At 37.5% G+C, this 19,005-nt stretch overlaps 1 protein-coding gene across 1 annotated transcript; it reads left to right on the top strand.

The window, feature by feature from the left end:
- The first annotated feature begins 1,108 nt into the window (after nt 1–1,108).
- On the top strand, nt 1,109–14,925 carry LOC149262294 (uncharacterized). Its single transcript, XM_089423898.1, is given in 13 exon segments — nt 1,109–1,449; nt 3,871–4,255; nt 4,906–5,062; nt 5,161–5,380; nt 5,523–5,576; nt 5,674–5,753; nt 5,903–6,180; nt 6,340–6,607; nt 6,609–6,739; nt 6,862–7,325; nt 7,572–7,730; nt 7,812–7,940; nt 10,872–14,925. Coding segments are annotated over 13 exon segments (5,706 nt in total). The 5' UTR covers nt 1,109–1,446; the 3' UTR covers nt 14,250–14,925.
- The last annotated feature ends 4,080 nt before the right edge of the window (nt 14,926–19,005 follow it).

Here is a 19,005-nt window from a genome sequence, read left to right as displayed (position 1 = left end):
TTCTTAAATAAGGTTGGGATGAGGAGCTATCAAGACTCATCCATTTCTGTAATGTGGAAGAACCTAAATTTACTGAAATCTAAAAAGTTGATGACGTGGATGTCAATTTTGACAACACAACACAAAAGTAGTCAACAAGAAGATTTGGGTCACATTCTTAATTGGATGTGATGAGGAGCTATCAATAACGATGGGGTGGATTATTCATATTTCGACTATGGTTTGAGTCAAAAGTCTAAAGATATATTACGCGTAAATTCACATAGCACCCAAACTGCGGTCGGTCTTGGGTCTTGGTCCACACAATACCAGGTTGTGTAGAATTAGTAGGTCCTCCTCAACTTGTATAGTATGATTACGTGTAATCTAAAGATTTGTACCGAATCTATAGTGCTCAACTATACAAACAACAAAGTATCTAGAATACACAAATTGCAAGAGAAGAGGGGCAGGCGCCCCACCTCCAAATCCACCCAACCCTACCCAATATTTCTGTAATCTTTTCACAAACTTTAGGAAAGGGACAACGAAATTTAAAATATTTGGGGGGGGTTCAACTCCCTTTGACACTAAATGTAGCGTTTGAGTTTTAGGTAGCAGAAAATAGTGTGTATTTTATTTCCCGGGAACTGGTGATTGATTACTTGGCACAAAAGTGAAAGCAATGATCGCCCCCACACATGACAGAAATCTCGTGACCGTAATCATTGGCAGCGTTACGACTCCGTCAGTTAACTGCAAATGAAGCGGCGACGTTTCCGTCACAGTGTGTGGTTGTGGCGGATATCGTTTACGGAAAGATACGGCCAACGCCGTCGAAGACGGCCGCGGCGGCGTCACGACGGGAAAAGATAGCCGTGAGATTTCCCGGCGTGTGGGGCAGAACGGAAAAAAGTGTTTCCACAAGCTGACAAAAGTGAAAGCCGGCCACCTCCCTGAGCCCCGGAACATCTTTTCTTTGTTTTGTTTTCCCATCTAATGACGTCAATGGGTTTTTTGGCTGTGAGATGACGGGAAAGCAAGGAGAGAAGAAATCCCCTGTTGCACATAATTAGTTGGTTTTTACTACCCCACCGGCTCTTCCCGGTAGTTGTGAAAACCTCGTGACCAATTCAACGCCGCCCACGGGAAAATCCGACGGCCCACAGCGTGTTGTTGCTGTTGCTGTAGCTGTAGCTGTGGCCGTTCAACACGCTCACCCCCCCTTCTCTGTTATTTGTTTGTTTATCACAGAGGGGAAGGAGTTTGAGCAGCTGCCGGACCACCGTCTGGCGGCATCCTTTGACCGATTCGGGTGTGTGGGAGAAGTCGAACCCCCGACGTGTCTCTTTGCGCGTTTGACGGATTTCGTTTTCTTATTTAGTTTCTTGTGAAGATTGTCGGAAGACGTTATTTTACAGAGAGCAGGATTCAGGATTATGGTTTGGATGTCGCGATTCTGTTAATATGGTAAGGAATGGGTCTTGTCATTCCCATTTTTTATCCCTGGAATTTTCCTGATCCGATCTTTTGGTTTCGGCAGCCTTTCTGCATTGCCATCTGTCTCTTTTGGCGTCGGTTTGTTTGTTAAATTTTACATTTTTATTTTAGGTGAACCTGTTTGATGTTGCATTTCTCTTTGTTACCCCCGGGGATTTGAAACTCGGCCAATTCGGTGCCCCTTGCATGAAATGCTGAAGAAAGGTAGTGAATTTTAAGCTTTTGAAGCAATTTTGGTTGCATATGTTGTTTTCAGATCTCCGTGCAGTGTGTTTTTGCAGTAGTTTGAAAGGTACGGTGCCTGACAGAATTGTAAAAGCTTGTTAATCTGTTTCTGCATGTACTCTGAGAGAAAAGGGACCAGGCAATGGTAAAGGGCCATTACCTCGTCGTTGGATGTACTCCGAGGAAAAAGGAAAACAGATTTGGGAGAAAAACATATGAGAATAAGAGTAAACTGTACTTGTAAATCTTGATCAGGGTTGAAAAGGAAAAAGGAAAAAAAGAAAAATGAAACAGCGTACCATCCCCACCGCTCAAGATACATAGAATGTTCTGATATGCTGTTGAATTTTTCATTTTCATATACAAAACATGGAATAGAGGTCGCGTTTCCCCTTCAAAAGCCAGCCAATGATATGTTTCTCAGAGGCACGAGTGGAAGGGCTTGATGTCAAATCCCTGAGCAGAGTATCTGCAAGCGTACTTGGAACTCATAAATGCAGTTTCAAATCCTAGTTTCAAATCCAGTTTTACAGAGTGCTTGTATGATTTCCAAATATTTTGTTTTAGTTGGCAGGGCCTATGAGTTCCCCCAAACTGTGGCCTCTAATGAGATACTGATTCTAGGTCTTCCTAATTAGCCTAAAACACATGAAGTTCCAATATGTCGATGAATTTTCCTTTTTGATCTAGAAAACACAGACTAGCGGATGTTTTCTTTCTCAAAAGGCAGTTATATAATATCATTTACATAGGCATGGGCATGGGCAGAAGGGCAGGCTGTCAAATGACTGTGCTTGCGCTTGCGACTCGTAGATGCAGCTGCAAATCCAAATTTTGTTCAGCTTTGCAGACTGCATATATAAGTACCTGGTATTTGGTTCTAGTTGGAAGGGTTCATCAGTTCCCTCAGATTACTTGCAATAGGACTTCTCATGGGCTACTGGTGTCCGGTTTTCCTAATTAGCTTAAGACCAGAAGGTTCCAATATGCTGTTGAATTTTTCTTCTTGATGCAGAAAACACGGAACAACAGATGATTTTGCCCTCTCAAAAGTCCTAAAAACGACTCTCTGCAAGTGTGCTTGGAACTCATGTATGCAGTTTCACATCCCATTTTTTCCAGTTTTGCAGAGTGCATCTGTAAGTACCAGGTATTTAGTTGTAGCTGGAAAGGCCCATCTGGTATTTAGTTGCAGCTGGAAAGGACCATCGGTTCCCCAAACTGCTCTCAATAGGGACTCTCATGGGCTGCTGGTAGTAGGTCTTCCTAATTAGCTTTATCGGATTACATGTTTGGATAAGTTATTTTCTACTACCCAAATGTTCTAATATCGCTTTGGGGACAAAGTTCAAGCAATGTGAATGGCACGGATGTGATCAATATTAGAGAACTAAGGTCTTTATAGCATTGGAGTCCAGTCCATTCTCTCTTTCATCCCCATCTAGAAGAAATGTCTGGCCTTTTGCTACACTTCATCTAGGTATATTGTAGTTTTACTTGATGAAGCTCTTCTTTATGAAATCACGGTCCTGTTACCAGCGGTTCACAATTTTAATGTGTGATAGTATCTTCTATTTCCAAAGACATGTAATAAATGAGCGTTTAGCATCTTGAGATAGTTGTTATAACTTGTTAGCGTTTCTTTCATTTTGTATCTGATGCCACTTTGCTACAAACATGCCTTTTAGCTTTTATTTCGAAGTTGGTTTGGTGATTGGCCTTTTCCACATGGAATGATTGAATTAGGATGTGTGTTCTCCCTTCTCCCAAACAATATCTGAATGGGGTAGCTTCAAAATGGCGAACCTTGTTATTTTTTAGCAAGTTACTGCTCTGTTAAAGACCAAGCTTATGTAAAGTGTAACATCAAAATGAAGCTTGCCATTATGTCTGCGGAATACAGTTCGGCACGTCTTCCTTTGCTAAGCATGCCATAGAAAATAGTAGACATAGTGCACTCTCTCCTTATTTCAATATGTTTTACTTTTTCTTACATTTATAATATAATGTTTTCTTGCTGGAGCCATACGAGTTTTTGCTCTGTTGTCTAATTCTCTCTTATATATGATAGCCTGCTTTTCAAAATGTGTGTTTCTGTTTAAGCTGCTTTGGAAATTAATAGCAATTTAAGTAGATTGGAAATTATAGTAATTTTTTTTTGAACAGGTAAAGGGTAAGCTTTGTTTAAATGGAGGAGAAAAGAATGGGCTAGAAGAATTTAGCAGGAAAAGAGCACTTATGAAGTTACGGATGATACGTGATGGGAAGGACATGAACAAATCTAACATGGCTAGGAGTGGAGGAGATGTTTTAGCACATCCAGAATCTGGAAGGGTATTATCTGACCATAAGAATGAAAAACATTTACAGTGCAATGAAACACCAGAAGTTAAGGCTGATTTCCTCAATGGCAAGGCCGATAAATTTGGAACTAGTGAGTTTAGTTGGATTGACGATATCCCTAGCTGTCCAGTGTACTATCCCACAAAGGAGGAGTTTGAAGATCCATCAGCATATATCCAAACTATTGCACCTGTTGCATCAAAACATGGTAAGAATCTATGCAGACATGTCAAATGAGAGCTGCTTTTATTTCTTGCTTATTCATGTTAGTATCATGGGAAGATGCATAGTCATTTGTGCATTTCTTGTAATCTATATCAAGATAGTTGTTAATGTACTGTTAGATTTTTCTGTTAATGGACTAGTTTTGACTGATTTTATTTTGCTTGTACGACAATTCTTATAGTGAATGCAGACAAAATTTCAGTACGGACAGTATTATAAGACGTGTGGTAAACAGAGTATTTGAAAGATTTGAGGAGTTTTAATTACTATTAATAGTGAACCATTCTAGGTCAATTTGTCATACTCCCATGCATTAAATTATGGCATTGTTCTTCTCTGCATCATTCTTAAGTGTTGCTTCTCATTTTACACATTCCAATAAGGGTTTTGGATTTTAGTGTGGCTGCCATGAAAGAAGCATGTTGTAATGTTTTGCTTTTTTAAGGCATTTCACTTTGAATCTGTCAACAACCATGGCTATACCCTTTGCATGAAAAAATAATTGGATTGGCATAAAGTCAAACAAGAATGCATATATTTGCTTGTTTCTCTAGATGGTTACTTCTAAGTTAGATCTAAGTTCTGCTTTTATGTTTTTTTGGGTAAGTTCTAAGTTTAAGTTTTCAATGCCAGGAATTTGTAAGATAGTATCTCCCTTGGTAGCCTCAGTACCTGCAGGGGTGGTTTTGATGAAGGAGAAATTGGGCTTCAGGTTTACAACTCGGGTGCAACCTTTGAGATTTGCAAACTGGGATACTGAGGATAAAATAACCTTCTCTATGAGTGGAAGGCAAGTAAATAACCAGTTTATTTTGATCATAATTGCCATTTTGCATCTACTTTTTTATATCCTTGGGCAATTACTGAACTTTTGCTATTTTTTTGCAGAAACTATACCTTCCGTGAATATGAGAGGATGGCAAATAAGGCATTTGCCCGCAAATTTTCAACTGCTGCAAACTTGCCTAGCAAGTTTGTGGAGGAGGAATTTTGGCGTGAGATAACTTCTGGAAAGACATCAAGTGTTGAATATGCATGTGATATTGAAGGAAGCGCCTTCTCAGAATCACCAAGTGATCCACTTGGAACTAGCAAATGGAACTTAAAGGTTATATTTTGCATCTTTCCTGTGTACAGTTAGGTTGATATTTTCCATCTGTTATGTAAGTGTTATTTGCTGTATAGTGTCATGATGAAATACTTAACTTTCCTGTGGCACATTGTGACATGTTTCCCAAACTTATATGCAGGACCTGGCAAGACACCCAGACTCTATATTGCGCCTTCTTGAAACTCCTATTCCGGTATTATGCTCTTTTTTTTTTTAAACATATCGGACTCTAGTGTACAGAATAAATATTTATGGAGAGGCTAATAGAAATTTGATACCTGGTGGTACAGGGTGTTACTGATCCCATGCTATACATTGGAATGTTATTTAGCATGTTTGCATGGCATGTTGAAGATCACTATTTGTACAGGTACAATTTAGTCTTTTACTTCTGATTGTATAGGGAAGATAATGTTGGAGATAACCATAGAAGTAGCTGTTGTATTTGAATATGTGGCCTTCTAGAATCATACTTCAATATACCATTCTTGTGCACTTACCATCCTTCGTAATGTGCAGTCTAAATTATCACCATTGTGGTGCACCGAAGACATGGTATGGTGTTCCTGGCTATGCTGCTCATGATTTCGAAAATGTAGTTAGGGAACATGTTTATGATCAGGAATTGCTCTTAGATGAAGCAGAAGGCGCAGTGTATGATTTTCTTATAGGGAAGACAACAATGTTCCCTCCAAATATGTTATCTAAACATGGAGTTCCTGTTTTCAAAGCTGTGCAAAAACCTGGTGAATTTGTCATCACTTTCCCTCGATCTTACCATGCAGGTTTTAGTCATGGTAAGAGATGTTTGCATTTGTTTACGTATGAATTATCTTGCTAGTATTTGTTTCTTTATTATTTTCTGACATATTTAGTACCTCAAATGAGCATTAAGAGTCCATGAACAATGGCAACTTTTATTATTATTCTTACAAACTATTGGACTGTTGTCTCAGGATTCAATTGTGGAGAGGCTGTGAACTTTGCTATAATTGACTGGTTTCCATTTGGGGAGGCAGCATGTAAACGTTACGAATTTCTTAACAGGATGACATTTTTACCTCATGAGGAATTACTGTGTAAAGAAACAATGAATCTTGCCAGGACTAGGTTTTCTGAAGAGAGTAGGAATTATTCTTTATCAGTGGAACCAACAGGGCAGCTATGCTTAAAGGTTGCATTTGTTAAGCTTATAAGATTCCAGCATCAGGTGATTTGGTCACTAAAAACTAGGAGCACAGACAAGTATTTCACTGGAACACACAAGTACCTCTCGTTGCTGGCTCTGCAAGTGCTTATGTTATGTGGCATATATTATTTGCCAATGCAATACCCATCCAATGTGCCTCAATCATGGTATGACCTGCCTTCTGATTCATTATATTTTCTTCTATAATAGGTCATTATTGTGTTTACAAGAACCTATTTTGTGGTCTTTGCGAATCCTTATTTGTTAAGGTTGTTTTTTAAATGTACAGCAAGGGAGATAAGAGAATGTAACTGTGGCAACATACGGACTGTCCTTGTAAGAGAGGATTTTATGAAGATGGTTTCCATAGCACAAAAATTTGAACAGGATGAAGGAATTCTCGATGAAGCATTGGCAGAGCTACCTGTAAGAGATCATACTGAAATAAATGACTTTGATTCTGAAGAAAGTTTTCTTAATTCTGACGACTTTGTGGAATATGTTCCATATTGTCATCTGGATTTAGAAGAACATACTTCATTTAATAAGAACTCAAATGGTGAAAGTAGTAGCAGTTGTGAACCACTGGTTCAGAGAAAACGACGATCAGAAATCTCTCTATCTTTGGGAGTAGGTGGAGATGTTTGTCCCTCTAATGTTGTTCATGCAAAGGAGTCATCAGCTGCTCCCAAACGGGTTGCTACTTTACGGTCTTTAAAGAAGTTGAATGGAAAGGTCTGCAGGAATTCGGAGGTAAATGATTTTTTTCATATCTTTTCCCTTTGTGAATTCTTGAATAGTTTATGCGATTTAGGAGAGAGTGAACAACTCAGGTTCAGGCAAATGCGGCATTGCTTTGCAAGAAGGCAACTTTCTTTTTAATATAATTTCATATGTTATTTCTTTTAAAAACTTTAATGGTGGTACTCATCTGGCTGTTGTAACGTTGTTTGGGAGGAGTTTAACTGTACTAATTAAACAGCATGACTGATGTAACAGGCTGAAATGGCTACTCAAAGCACTTCCATTTCCCAGAACCAATGTGCAGTAGAATCAGAAGATGATAAATTCTGTCTGCATCGCACTCCAGATGGACGGCATGTGCTGCTGATATCGGATATTCTATCTGTGATGAAATCTGAAGTTTCGTTTTCTGAGGTGATTGAAATGTCGACTTGTTATTTCCCTAGATATTTGCTTCTTTTTCTTTGTCTGACCTAGAAAACACCTTTATTGCAGATCCTCGACAAGTGGAAGTCAAGGGCACTTTCCAAGGGATTGGATGTCAAGGCCCACCATGTTGATATCCAGTCAGTTTCTGACCTTGTTAAAGTTGAGGCCAATGATCATTGGGGATTACCACTGAAGGTATTCAGGTTTTCTATATTTCCATGTTTTTTAGATTAGTGACTGGTGAGAGCTGAGAAACAGTTTTCTCTATTATATTTTAATTACTTTGGCCCTACCAGTAAACAAATTTATTTTTTATGTGTTTATTTACCTCTAGCTTTTGTAAATGTTTAAGCTCGTTTTTACATGCTAATGAACCTACTTGCATAACTAGTTATAAACTTATAGGTATTGTGTGGTGTCATCCATGGGGAACTAAGCAGTGTTGCTTGATATGGACTTGAATCGATTAGTTGACAAGTTTTAGTACTTACTAGGCATAAGTAGTATAGATATGGTTGTTTGCCTTTGTGCCTTCCAGGTCTGCAGATGGTGAGCCTGCAAAGCTCAAAATGCTTAAAACGCATGACCACTGCGAAATACTAGGCTAATGAAACACAAACAACCATAAATGTATGACACAAGGCTATTAACCACTATAACTTGTCAGTAATTTGACAGTTCCTTTCCATTATTGCTACTTAGTTCCCCGAGAATGACACCACACACACTATATATATGGAAGGTTATTGTTTTTAGTATCTAAAGCTGATTATAATATGTCTACATGTCCCTTCATATATTAAATACAAAAGGGATTTATGTATTCATAGGATCCTATGGTTGAAGTGACCAATTTTATATGCCGTAGTCTAATGAGACTGCTCTTTTGCCCTTAAAATCATGGAAATTTCGGCAAGTTTTTGATAAAATTTGGCAGGGATTTTTGTAAATCTAGGTTACAGCTGTCAAACTTAAAGGTTTTGGGTGCCCCAGAGGTTTTTGATGGTGCTGAATCCATTTCCACCATCAAAAACATGATTCAAACACTACTGGTGCAAGATTTTTTTGAAATTTTTTTGCCCGGATTTCGGCCACTTTTGGCTATCCAGGCAATTCCTCCGCCTCGGTAGACACTTCAATTTTATATTATGGGATTTCAACTGCTGATGTGTAACACTCATAATGTCTCAGATGGTAATTATGGTACTAGTTTGTCAGAAATATCCTTTAAGAAGCCTGTTCATGGTGGAAAAGATGAGAAAATAGTTTGTGTGTGTGCCTGTCTTTATTATTCTCGATCTACTCTAGAGTCTAGGACTTTTCAGTGAGTGTGCACCTTTTATATTATTTAATAAGAGATTTAGCTATTGTAATAAATAACTGGACTTTGTGTTTTTCTCTTGCTTTAAAAGTAGATTTTGATATTTTTATTTAAATGTTGAGGGCCTGTAATGTAATCTATTATCTAAGAAGCCTGTTCATGGTGGAATAGATGAGAAAATAGTTTTTTTGTGTGTGCCTGTCTTTATTATTCTCGATCTACTCTAGAGTCTAGGACTTTTCAGTGATTGTGCACCTTTTATATTATTTAATAACAGATTTAGCTATTGTAATAAATAGCTAGACTTTGTGTTTTTCTCTTGCTTAAAAAGTAGATTTTGATATTTTTATTTAAATGTCGAGGACCTGTAATGTAATCTAAATTTATCTTCAATACACGTTCTTTCCAGTGTTGCACTAATTGCGATTAAATTGGAAAATCACGATTTTTTCAGATCAGAGATATTATTGGCCGATTAAATCACAATTTTTTTTTTTGGCGGAAAAAATCGCTGGATTTTTTGTTGTTGTTGTTGTTTTCTTCTATTGTTATTTTTTATTTTTATGAGGAGGAGGTGACCCAAGCTACCCGTCACCAGTAGAGGACCTGGTCTACCTCTTGTAGCTCCTAGTTCTTCAGCTTCTAGAACACAGCAGAGTCTACTGCTAACTCCACCGACCTCTACATCTAGAGGGGCAAAGGAAATCAGTAGTATTAGACTTTAGTTATTTGGTTCATTTCATTGTATGTGACATTATGACTCATGATATGAGATTCATTATTATATTTTTTGTTGATATTTTGAAGCTGAGTTGGGAGTCATGAGTCAGGACTTACTATTCAGGACATGATTCACTATTATGTGATGTGGCACTAAAAATGATATTAAACATCTTATATATTAGTTCTTTTATCATATTTATGTATCAATGTATTTATTTTATGTTGTAGATGCTTTAGATATTAAAAAAATTGAAAATTTTTGTATGTTACGATTTTTTCCCGATTTTTACCGATTTTTTCCCGATATTTATGATTTTTTCCCATTTTTTCCCCACGCCAAATTAATCCCGATAACGATTAGTGCAACATTGGTTCTTTCAATGACTTCTAGTTCTGTCTACCATAATCCCGATAACGATTAGTGCAACATTGGTTCTTTCAATGACTTCTAGTTCTGTCTACCATTTTTTTGGGCCGTTGCGCTTTTAATATTGTGCACAGAAAGGTTGAGCTATTCCAACATTAAAGTAATTGATTGAATACAATTGTGGACTGGGTGCCAAGTTCAGATTGGCATGAAGAGATCAATTTCTTTATTTCAAGCAAGTTTAAGGATATTAGTTTACTGTGATGAAATAATCGAAGGTGGAATCTCTTACCAATTACTGTAACTTTTGTACCTATATACTAAAGAGATAGGGACTTGTGTCGATTTAAGGTGACCCTGGCTTTTTGTAAGTTTATAGTTTAGCTCATGGGTCTACCCATGGCAGTAAACCCACAAGTTTTTACGCTAAGGAATGCTTTTTATTGCTTCCTGAAGTTTGCTTCTCATAGGATCCCTTGTGATTAATAGTAACCATGTAGCGTACATATTGTTTTTTTTTTTTTATTTGATTTTTTTGTGTGTGTCACTTTCTGTTTACTAAATTTTATGATGACCTGTGATGTTTAAGCAAGGTTATCTTCTTTTAATGTATTCTTATTCCAATCATGTAGACTGTCAATTTGAAGGTTATTGATTGGCAGTTGGGACTTTACATTGCAGTCAAGAAGATAACTGACTCAAATTTATTTTACAGGGATGTATGCAGTTAAGTAAACTCCTAGAAGAACATGAAGTCCGTCTGCTGCAGGAACTCTTAAAGAAAACTTTTGGCAAGCTCTACCATTCCACTAATGCTGAAGGCCCAGCTTTGAAATCTACAAAAGTAAATGGTGGAAAAGGCGATAAAAGAGATTTTGACACCATGAACAAGACTGCCAATGTGAATGCTCATAAGATCTCAGATGGTAAAAGCAGTGCTAATTTCTCAGATGTATCCTTAAAGAAGCCTACCCATGGTGGAGGAAGCAAGAAAAGAGATTTCAATACCATGAATGGGAGTGCTGATGTGAATGCTCATAAGGTATCAGCTGGAAAGGACAATGCTAGTTTGTCAGTAGCATCCTTAAAGAAGCCTGCTTATGGTGGGAAAGGCCAGAAAATAGATTTTTCTGATACCATGAACAAGACTGCTAATGTGAAGATTCGCAAGATCTCAGGTGGTAAAGGCACTGCTAGTTTATCAGAAATATCCTTAACGAAGGCTTCCTCAGAAATCAAGATGAGAACTACATGCACTGACCAATCTGTTACGAGAAAGCCTCAAGAAGTAAAAGCTCTAGGTGACAGGCAAATGAAGAATGTCAACCAGACCTATATGGAAACATCTTCCTCATCTGCTGGAAACCAGCGATGCAGATCCATGCAGAAGAGGACTTTCCAGTGTTTAAAGAAAGCAAAAGGAAGGAAGGATGATGAGTCGGTGGAAAAAGAGCACCTGAATTTGTGGGTTAGAAATGAAAATGTTGAATCCCAAGAGACAGACATTGAAGCTTCAAAGAAGGTAACACCTTTATCAGAAGAAACCCTTAAGGATGCTCCATTCTCAGACAATGTGGTTGTGGAATCTGTCGAAGACTGTGGATCAAAAGTGAGAAATAGAGAGAACCTTGCAGCTGCTAAAAATGAAATCGTAATGCAGGAAAAACATGCTGTAGCCATACCAGAGCAAGGAGCTAAACACACAAGTTTATCTGTACAGGATAATGTTCCCTTCATGCATGAACAGCTTGAACACGCTGTTACATCTGCCAAGGGCATAAATGCAAGGGAAAGAGAGTCCACAAAGCAATGCTGCTACAGAAAGCCGAGTTCAAGGAAACCGAGTATCAAATTATCAAATGAGGAAGAGGTACATTCAGAAAATCAAAGAGAAAATGGGAAAGTTAAACAACCTTTTCCAAAAGACATGAGCAGAGATAATTGTATGATCACTGAGAAAAAATCATCTTCCCATATCAGCCGTCTGAAAATCAAGGGCCCATCTTCACCTGCTGTTTCTGGAGGTCTTTCTGTTTTAGACAACAATTTTCATCAAATTGGCACAGATTGTGGCATAATTGCAGCCGGAGATTCTTTGACTGAAGGATACAATAGCGGTGTACTGAAGAGCAACAAGGAAGGGGAATTTTGCCAACAGCTTCAGAGCACAGGGAAGAACTGTGAAGTAAACATGCAAGGACAGATTGATGTGGTGAAAGCGAAGGGGGGAGAAGAAGAAGCTAGAAATCTAATGGATATTGATATCCTTACTGATGATTTTAATTTAGAAGCAGGCTTGGTAGGTGTATCATTTTCAACTCTGGAAAATAGCAATAAAGATATATACAATGCCAAAAAAAAGCAATTAAAAGAATATTCTCTCCAGAATCTGCAAGGTGAAAATCATCAGGTGAGATCAATGGAGGAAAATCCCAAAACTGCAGAAAGTACTGGAGCTGCCAACAATGCTATCTGGTACAGGAGCTCTGATGTTAGCAAGTTTTCAGATCACTACCTTTCTGCGGTTCATAGTAGTAGTTCAGGTATCTCTAGTGGATTTTCAGCCATGTCACCTGATCTCAGAGGCTCTTCAGATTTTGGTTGTGGCAGTATTATGACAAATGGCAGACACTGTATTAGTAAACATGAGTTCTCACCTAAAACAAAGGATTTTGGATCAGGCTGCATCAATGGCTCAGCTGCGGAACAGGGAGAATTTACAAGATCTATAGATGAAAAAAGAACTTCTGTTTTGAACTTGTCTAGGAGAATTAGCTCTCCAGAGTTACAGTCAAATTCAGTATCTCGGAATTCTTTTGATATTGCTACGTTTCCAGGAAACCCTCATAAAGAGTTGCTTCAAAGGGATCAGAGTCTAAAAGTGCAAGGGAATAATAATTTTAGACAATTAGGTCATGGATATGATCAATTGACTCCCGAGAAACAATTTCACGGAATTGAATTGGACCAAGAAAATTCTTCTCCATTTAAAGGTCACTTCAGAGGTCAAGAGGTGACAGTATCTTCATTCAGAAATAAATTGGGGGATGTGGCGTCAACTTCTCCCAAGGAGTGTCCAAGCCCAGAGTCATTCATAACTGAACAAAACTATTTACATGAAAGGCAAAATGTAGATACTTGTACTGCTGATGGACGTGATAAATTCAGATTGAGGGCCTATGATGGTTATGAACCATTTTTCAGGGACTCAGGTGCACATCAAACAATTGAACCGGCAAAAGAATTCAGTTCAAGTTGGAAAAACACTGGAGCAGGTAAGAGTTTAACAAAACAAGCAGTACATTTTAACATGGAATATGTAGGCTTTGAAAACAAAAACAGTTCCTTCATGCTGTATTCTCCTCGTGCTTCCAGTGTAGATTATTCTGAGGAAAGAAAGACACTAAAGATAATGCCAGCTGATGAAAATTCATTCCATGTACAGCCTGATCTGAAATATAATCTTTGTCAAAGAGAGGATTCTCCAAAATCTGTCAATAGAAAGGGGCAAAGGATGAACCATAGTAATTGGACAGAGATGTCCAAATGTCAGATGAGTCCTCTTGGTTCTGGAGTTTGTTCATCTGTTTCAAAGGACAAGAATGTCTCGACTATAAGCAGAGAAAAGTGGCCAAGTCATCGGAAATGGATTGTAAATGAAATCAAGGATAATGGAATGTCTAAATCTGAAACTCCTGGAAATTTGCATCCCAACCTCCGCCCAAAATATTCAATAGACCACTCAGCTACACAGCTTGACAGTGGTGCCGATCAGGAGTTTGGTGTAGAAAATTTTTCACTTTTTGATCGTGAAAAAGAATCCCAGGCTCAAACAGATTTTCATCGGGGCAATGTCTTATGGTCAGATACAAGAGCGCCTTTATTAGAAGAAGAAATGGAGTTTCCCATTGAAATGCAGCCTACGAATAGGAGCTGGCAATGCCACAATAACATCTCAGTAACAGTGGACTTGGAGTCACAGCAGACGTATGCACCAGAACATGGGTACTGGCCATCATTTGTCAACACTCCCAGAAAGCAAGAACAGTTAGCTCGACAGAAGTTACTGATCGAAAAGTGGGGTAGAGCATGATCTAAATGTGACGATGCACTGGTTGACTTCAGCAATGACACAATAACCATTCATCGACCTGATTCTAAGCAATTTTTTTTCCCACTCGCAACGGTTACTGGCTTTAAAGTTTACAGGGTCAAGAAAACTAGCTTTGTGTTTGTTGCTGGCCCTGATTTAAGTCAGGTAAACCACGTGGGACTAACATTAGGAATTTACTTCTTCTGGATTGCCCTTCTGGATACACTAGAGGGTGTAATCATCTTTCAAATCATTCTCAGTTGAATGATATTGGAGGACAATCTGCATATCTGTGAACAAACTGTACTGGCCAGCAATCGAACTGACTATACTGTACAATATAATTATTTGATTCTTTTATTTTTGCTGAGAAGCCCAGTGGGTGCAATAACGCCATACATTGGTTGTATCCATTTAATTTCAGGGGATCCTCAGGCCCAAAAATTTCTTTATTCTCTGAGTGCAGCGTCCCGTGGATGCTAATATCTAGAGAAGCAGACTGACGTAGAGTACTTCTGGGTTGTCAAGTGCCTATTATGACTGGCACTAAAGGTGAAAAGATGTAGCAAGATTCACCTTCCTACAAGGAATCATTATCTTTTGCTCATGACATCTTGTCAGAATGAGCAATATTGTTTTGAAAAAGTGGCAGTTAGATATTTGATGCTTTTGCTTACACTTTGTCTCCTCATTAAACTTTTGCTGCACGGCAGATTGTCTATCTACATCTAAAATGAATTTACACATCTATGTATACACGAGACAGTAATATTTTCTTCGATGCAATTTGCCATTTTAAGTGGATTTTTTTATAATGCTGAATCGTACGTGAACTTTATAAGTTAAAGAAGACAAGTCGAATAAATTAATGCTTATAGAGGATGGAAGCGCTCTTCACTCTGTTTTTTGTTTAGAATCTTGGTTATGCTTATCTTCCTCATTGTTTCAAAGTCAACGCATGATATTCTTAATAACAGTCAACAGTCAACATTCAATCTTTAAATAGCTAGACAATAAAGTAGATTCATTTGATCATAGGGCGTACAGGAATTGGCTACTCCAATCGTGAAAATTGGCATACTGGAATTGATTACAGTTTACTCCAAACTCGAAGAAGACTTCAATTTTTTTATACCGGCTATGTACCGAGAGGGTTGGGTTTCAATGTTCAAAGTCAATGTATGATATTGTTAATAATAGTCAACATTCAATCTTTAAATAGCTAGATAATAAAGTAGATTCATTTGATCATAGGGCATACAGGAATTGGCTACTTCAATCGTGAAAGTTGGCATACGGGAATTGATTACTCCAAACTCGAAGAAGACTTCAATTTTGTTATTACGGCTATGTATCGAGAGGGTTGGGTTTCAATGTTCAAAGTCAACGCATGATATTGTTAATAATAGTCAACATTCAATCTTTAAATAGCTAGACAACAAAGTAAACTCATTTGGTCATATATTAGGGCATACAGGAATTGGCTACTCCAATCGTGAAAGTTGGCATACTGGAATTGATTACCCCGAACTCTAAGAAGGCTTCAATTTTGTTATGCCGGCTATGTACCGAGAGGGTTGGGATTATGACCCGTGTTGTACTGGTCAAATGGACATTTTACGACGACATATAAAGTTTCGGTCATGGCCAATGCTCAGGATACGTACCGATCGTATCCTTCCTAAAAATACCCAAACAAATTAAAAAGAAAAGAAAAGAAAAGCTAAAACCCTTGAAAACAGAACACTCGATTTAAATGCGCGCCTCCAATAAGCATATTATTTTTTTTTGAGAGATTTGAGTGAGCTAAAACCCTTGAAAACAGAACACTTGCGTCTAGGCCCTATGTTTGAGTGAATTTGAGGGTGATGTCTGCAACAGAACAGTCCTGGGCAACCTTTGATGTTGCAAGGACGGAGTATTGCATTTTTGAAATTCATGCAGAGTTTGAGAATATTTGATGAGAACTGTCCTTTGGAGTAGCAACTCATCTTCCTTGAGGGATCTCTTGAAAAATTACTGGGTTGAATTGATGCTTGTCTATTGGATTTCTTGAAAAATTTCGGGGTTGAATTGATTCTTGTTTATTTAAGGTTATTAGAGGATAGTTTAACTATTCAATGTTTTTTTCTTTCTTCTTTTTTTTTTTTTTTGGTATATTTGCCCGTCAATTTTGTTATCTGACCTGGATTTCTTAGAATCTCAAGTTTGAGGTGTGTAATCTACAGAATTTGAATATCTAATGAGTTTTTAAAGGCGCTGTATTTATTTATGCATTCAAAAACACATCTTAAATAATAAGAAATCACAAAAACACATTTTAAATAATAAAAAATCATAATTTTATTACCAGGTTCCAAAAACACATTCTAAATAATAATAAATCACAAAAACACATCTTAAATAATAAGAAATCACAATTTTATTACCAAATTCCAAATCACAATTTTATTACCAAATTCCAACTTATACAGTAACCTTCCTATGAAAAAGGATTTTAAAAACTGTCAGCAATATCTACAATACGCCATATTTCTAAATACTTTCAGCAATATCTACAATACGCCATATTTCTAAATAAGTGTAGATGTAAAATCACTGCATGTAAAATTTCTCCAGGCATGAGTGTGAAATCTCAGAATCCAGTTGGACTGGTTCTGTTGGAAAACAGAGATGTTGAGCTTTCTTGAAAGTGGCTGGCGCCAATAGAAATTCCAAAGAGTAACAAGGGAGATGCTAAGCCGATAAAAGTTGAAATTGCCTTATTGTGGACTTTCAAGTTATGAAGTTCTAGATCTATCTTTGAATCTATATTCATAATCATCCTTGGACTCTAATAACTCCCGGTTTTTCTAGGCTGTCTTCTCAATCCTCATCCAAAGTTTTCACATTGAATATGCGGATCATTCGAGTGACTTTGCGAGTGCCTTCCTAAAGTTGTTTGGAGGTGCTTTGCATGTTAACTTTCTGGTAATTCAGACTGTTCTGGTGCACAAGACTTTTGGAGGTGGTTTGCATGTTAGCTTAGTTGGTAATTTGGACTGTTCTGGTATACAAAATTCTGAGAGGTTATGGGTTCAAATCCACTTGTCGCTCTTCTGTTGTCACCGGCGGCATACCACCAAAACTCTAGAACATGGGTTCAAATCCACTGGTCACCCTTCTGTTGTCACCAGCGGCATGGTATGCTGTATGGTTGCATGGTAAGGATGTCCCTACCAGGTTGAGTGAGAGGTACAAGCTGTATAGTTGCATCGGTCATGGGTTCAAATCCACCCGTTGCATGGTAAGGATGTCCCTACCAGGTTGAGTGAGAGGTACAAGCTGTATAGTTGCATCGGTCATGGGTTCAAATCCACCCGTCGCCCTTCTGTTGTCACCAGCGGCTTGGTATGCTGTATGATTGCATGGTAGGGATGCCCGTCGCCCTTCTGTTATCACCAGCGGCTTGGTATGCTGTATGATTGCATGGTAGGGATGCCAGGTTGAGTGAGAGGTACAAGCTAAGCTGTGTGGTTGCATGGTATGGATGCCAGGTTGAGTGAGAGGTACAAAAGTAATAATATGTCCTCTAAGTGATAAACGGTAGGTCATAATTTATCTACGACTGCCCAGGGATGCAAACCAAAATAATGGTGGAGGTCAATCCCCTGATGGAAATCTTAATTATAACCCAAGAAAAAGGGTTCTGGTACGCTGTATGGCTGCATGGTATGGATGCCAGGCTGAGGTACAAGATAATAGGCCCTATAAGTGATAATTGGCGTGTTATAACTTATCTATGAGTGCCCAGAGATCCAGACCAAAATGATGATTTTTAATTATAAACAGAAAAAAAGGTTGTTGAAAGTTGTCTTTCTTAGTGGTGAACAAAATAATGGTGGATAACCGTTAGTTGGATTATCCACGGAAGTTTTGATAATCAATGATTTTAGTTACTATATAAGAATTTGGACTATGATTTAAAAAATTCAATTTTGAAATACATACATTTTTACTTATAATTATAACCAGAAAGAAAGGTTGTTGAAGGTTGTTTTTGTTAGCTGTGAACAAAATAATGGTGGATAACTAGTTGGATTATCTAATCAATGATTTTAGTTACTATATAAAAATTTGGATTCAAAATCGATATGATTTAAAAAATTTAATTTTGAAATACGTATATTATTGCATGTGTTTTATAGTTTAAAATAGGGATAGATCTCAAGTAAAAATGTAAATGTAAATGTAAACATAAACATAAACATTTAACATGTAATGTAATGTTTAATATTTAACATTTAACAAATTTAATCACCCATCCATTTTCTCTTCTCTGTATTTCAAGTCCTGATGATGAGTCTTGCTCTAGGCTCGAAAGGTCGACAATAAGAAATAAGATGAATACTGTGGATTATCCGAATTCAACCTCTCAAAAACCACTCCACAGAAACCTGCAATCCAAAATTTAATCAAATGTGTCATTTTATTTAAAAACCAATATAATTATTGTTATGTATAAACACAATATAAATTTAAAATATGAAGAGGTTTATGAAGACTCTCAAAAAAGAGGTATTGTAAATAAATAAAAATATAAATAAATTAGAGGTATGGTAAATAAATAAAGCCTCTTTTTATACTTACTTCAGAGATATGGTAAATAAATAAACTAGAGGTATGGTAAATAAATAATTTTTTGCACTGAGAGGGATCAAATCTCTCAACCTGCATAGCTCTTTTTTGAATGGTTAATAAAAGAGAAACACAATTT

This window comes from Pinus tabuliformis, chromosome 6 (genome assembly GCF_031772625.1).
Source record: "Pinus tabuliformis cultivar Carrire ecotype Pingquan chromosome 6, CPIR1, whole genome shotgun sequence".
NCBI classification, from domain to species: Eukaryota; Viridiplantae; Streptophyta; class Pinopsida; order Pinales; family Pinaceae; genus Pinus; species Pinus tabuliformis.
The sequence above is the reverse complement of the archived record's forward strand: the minus strand, read 5'-3'. Positions and strand labels throughout refer to the sequence as shown.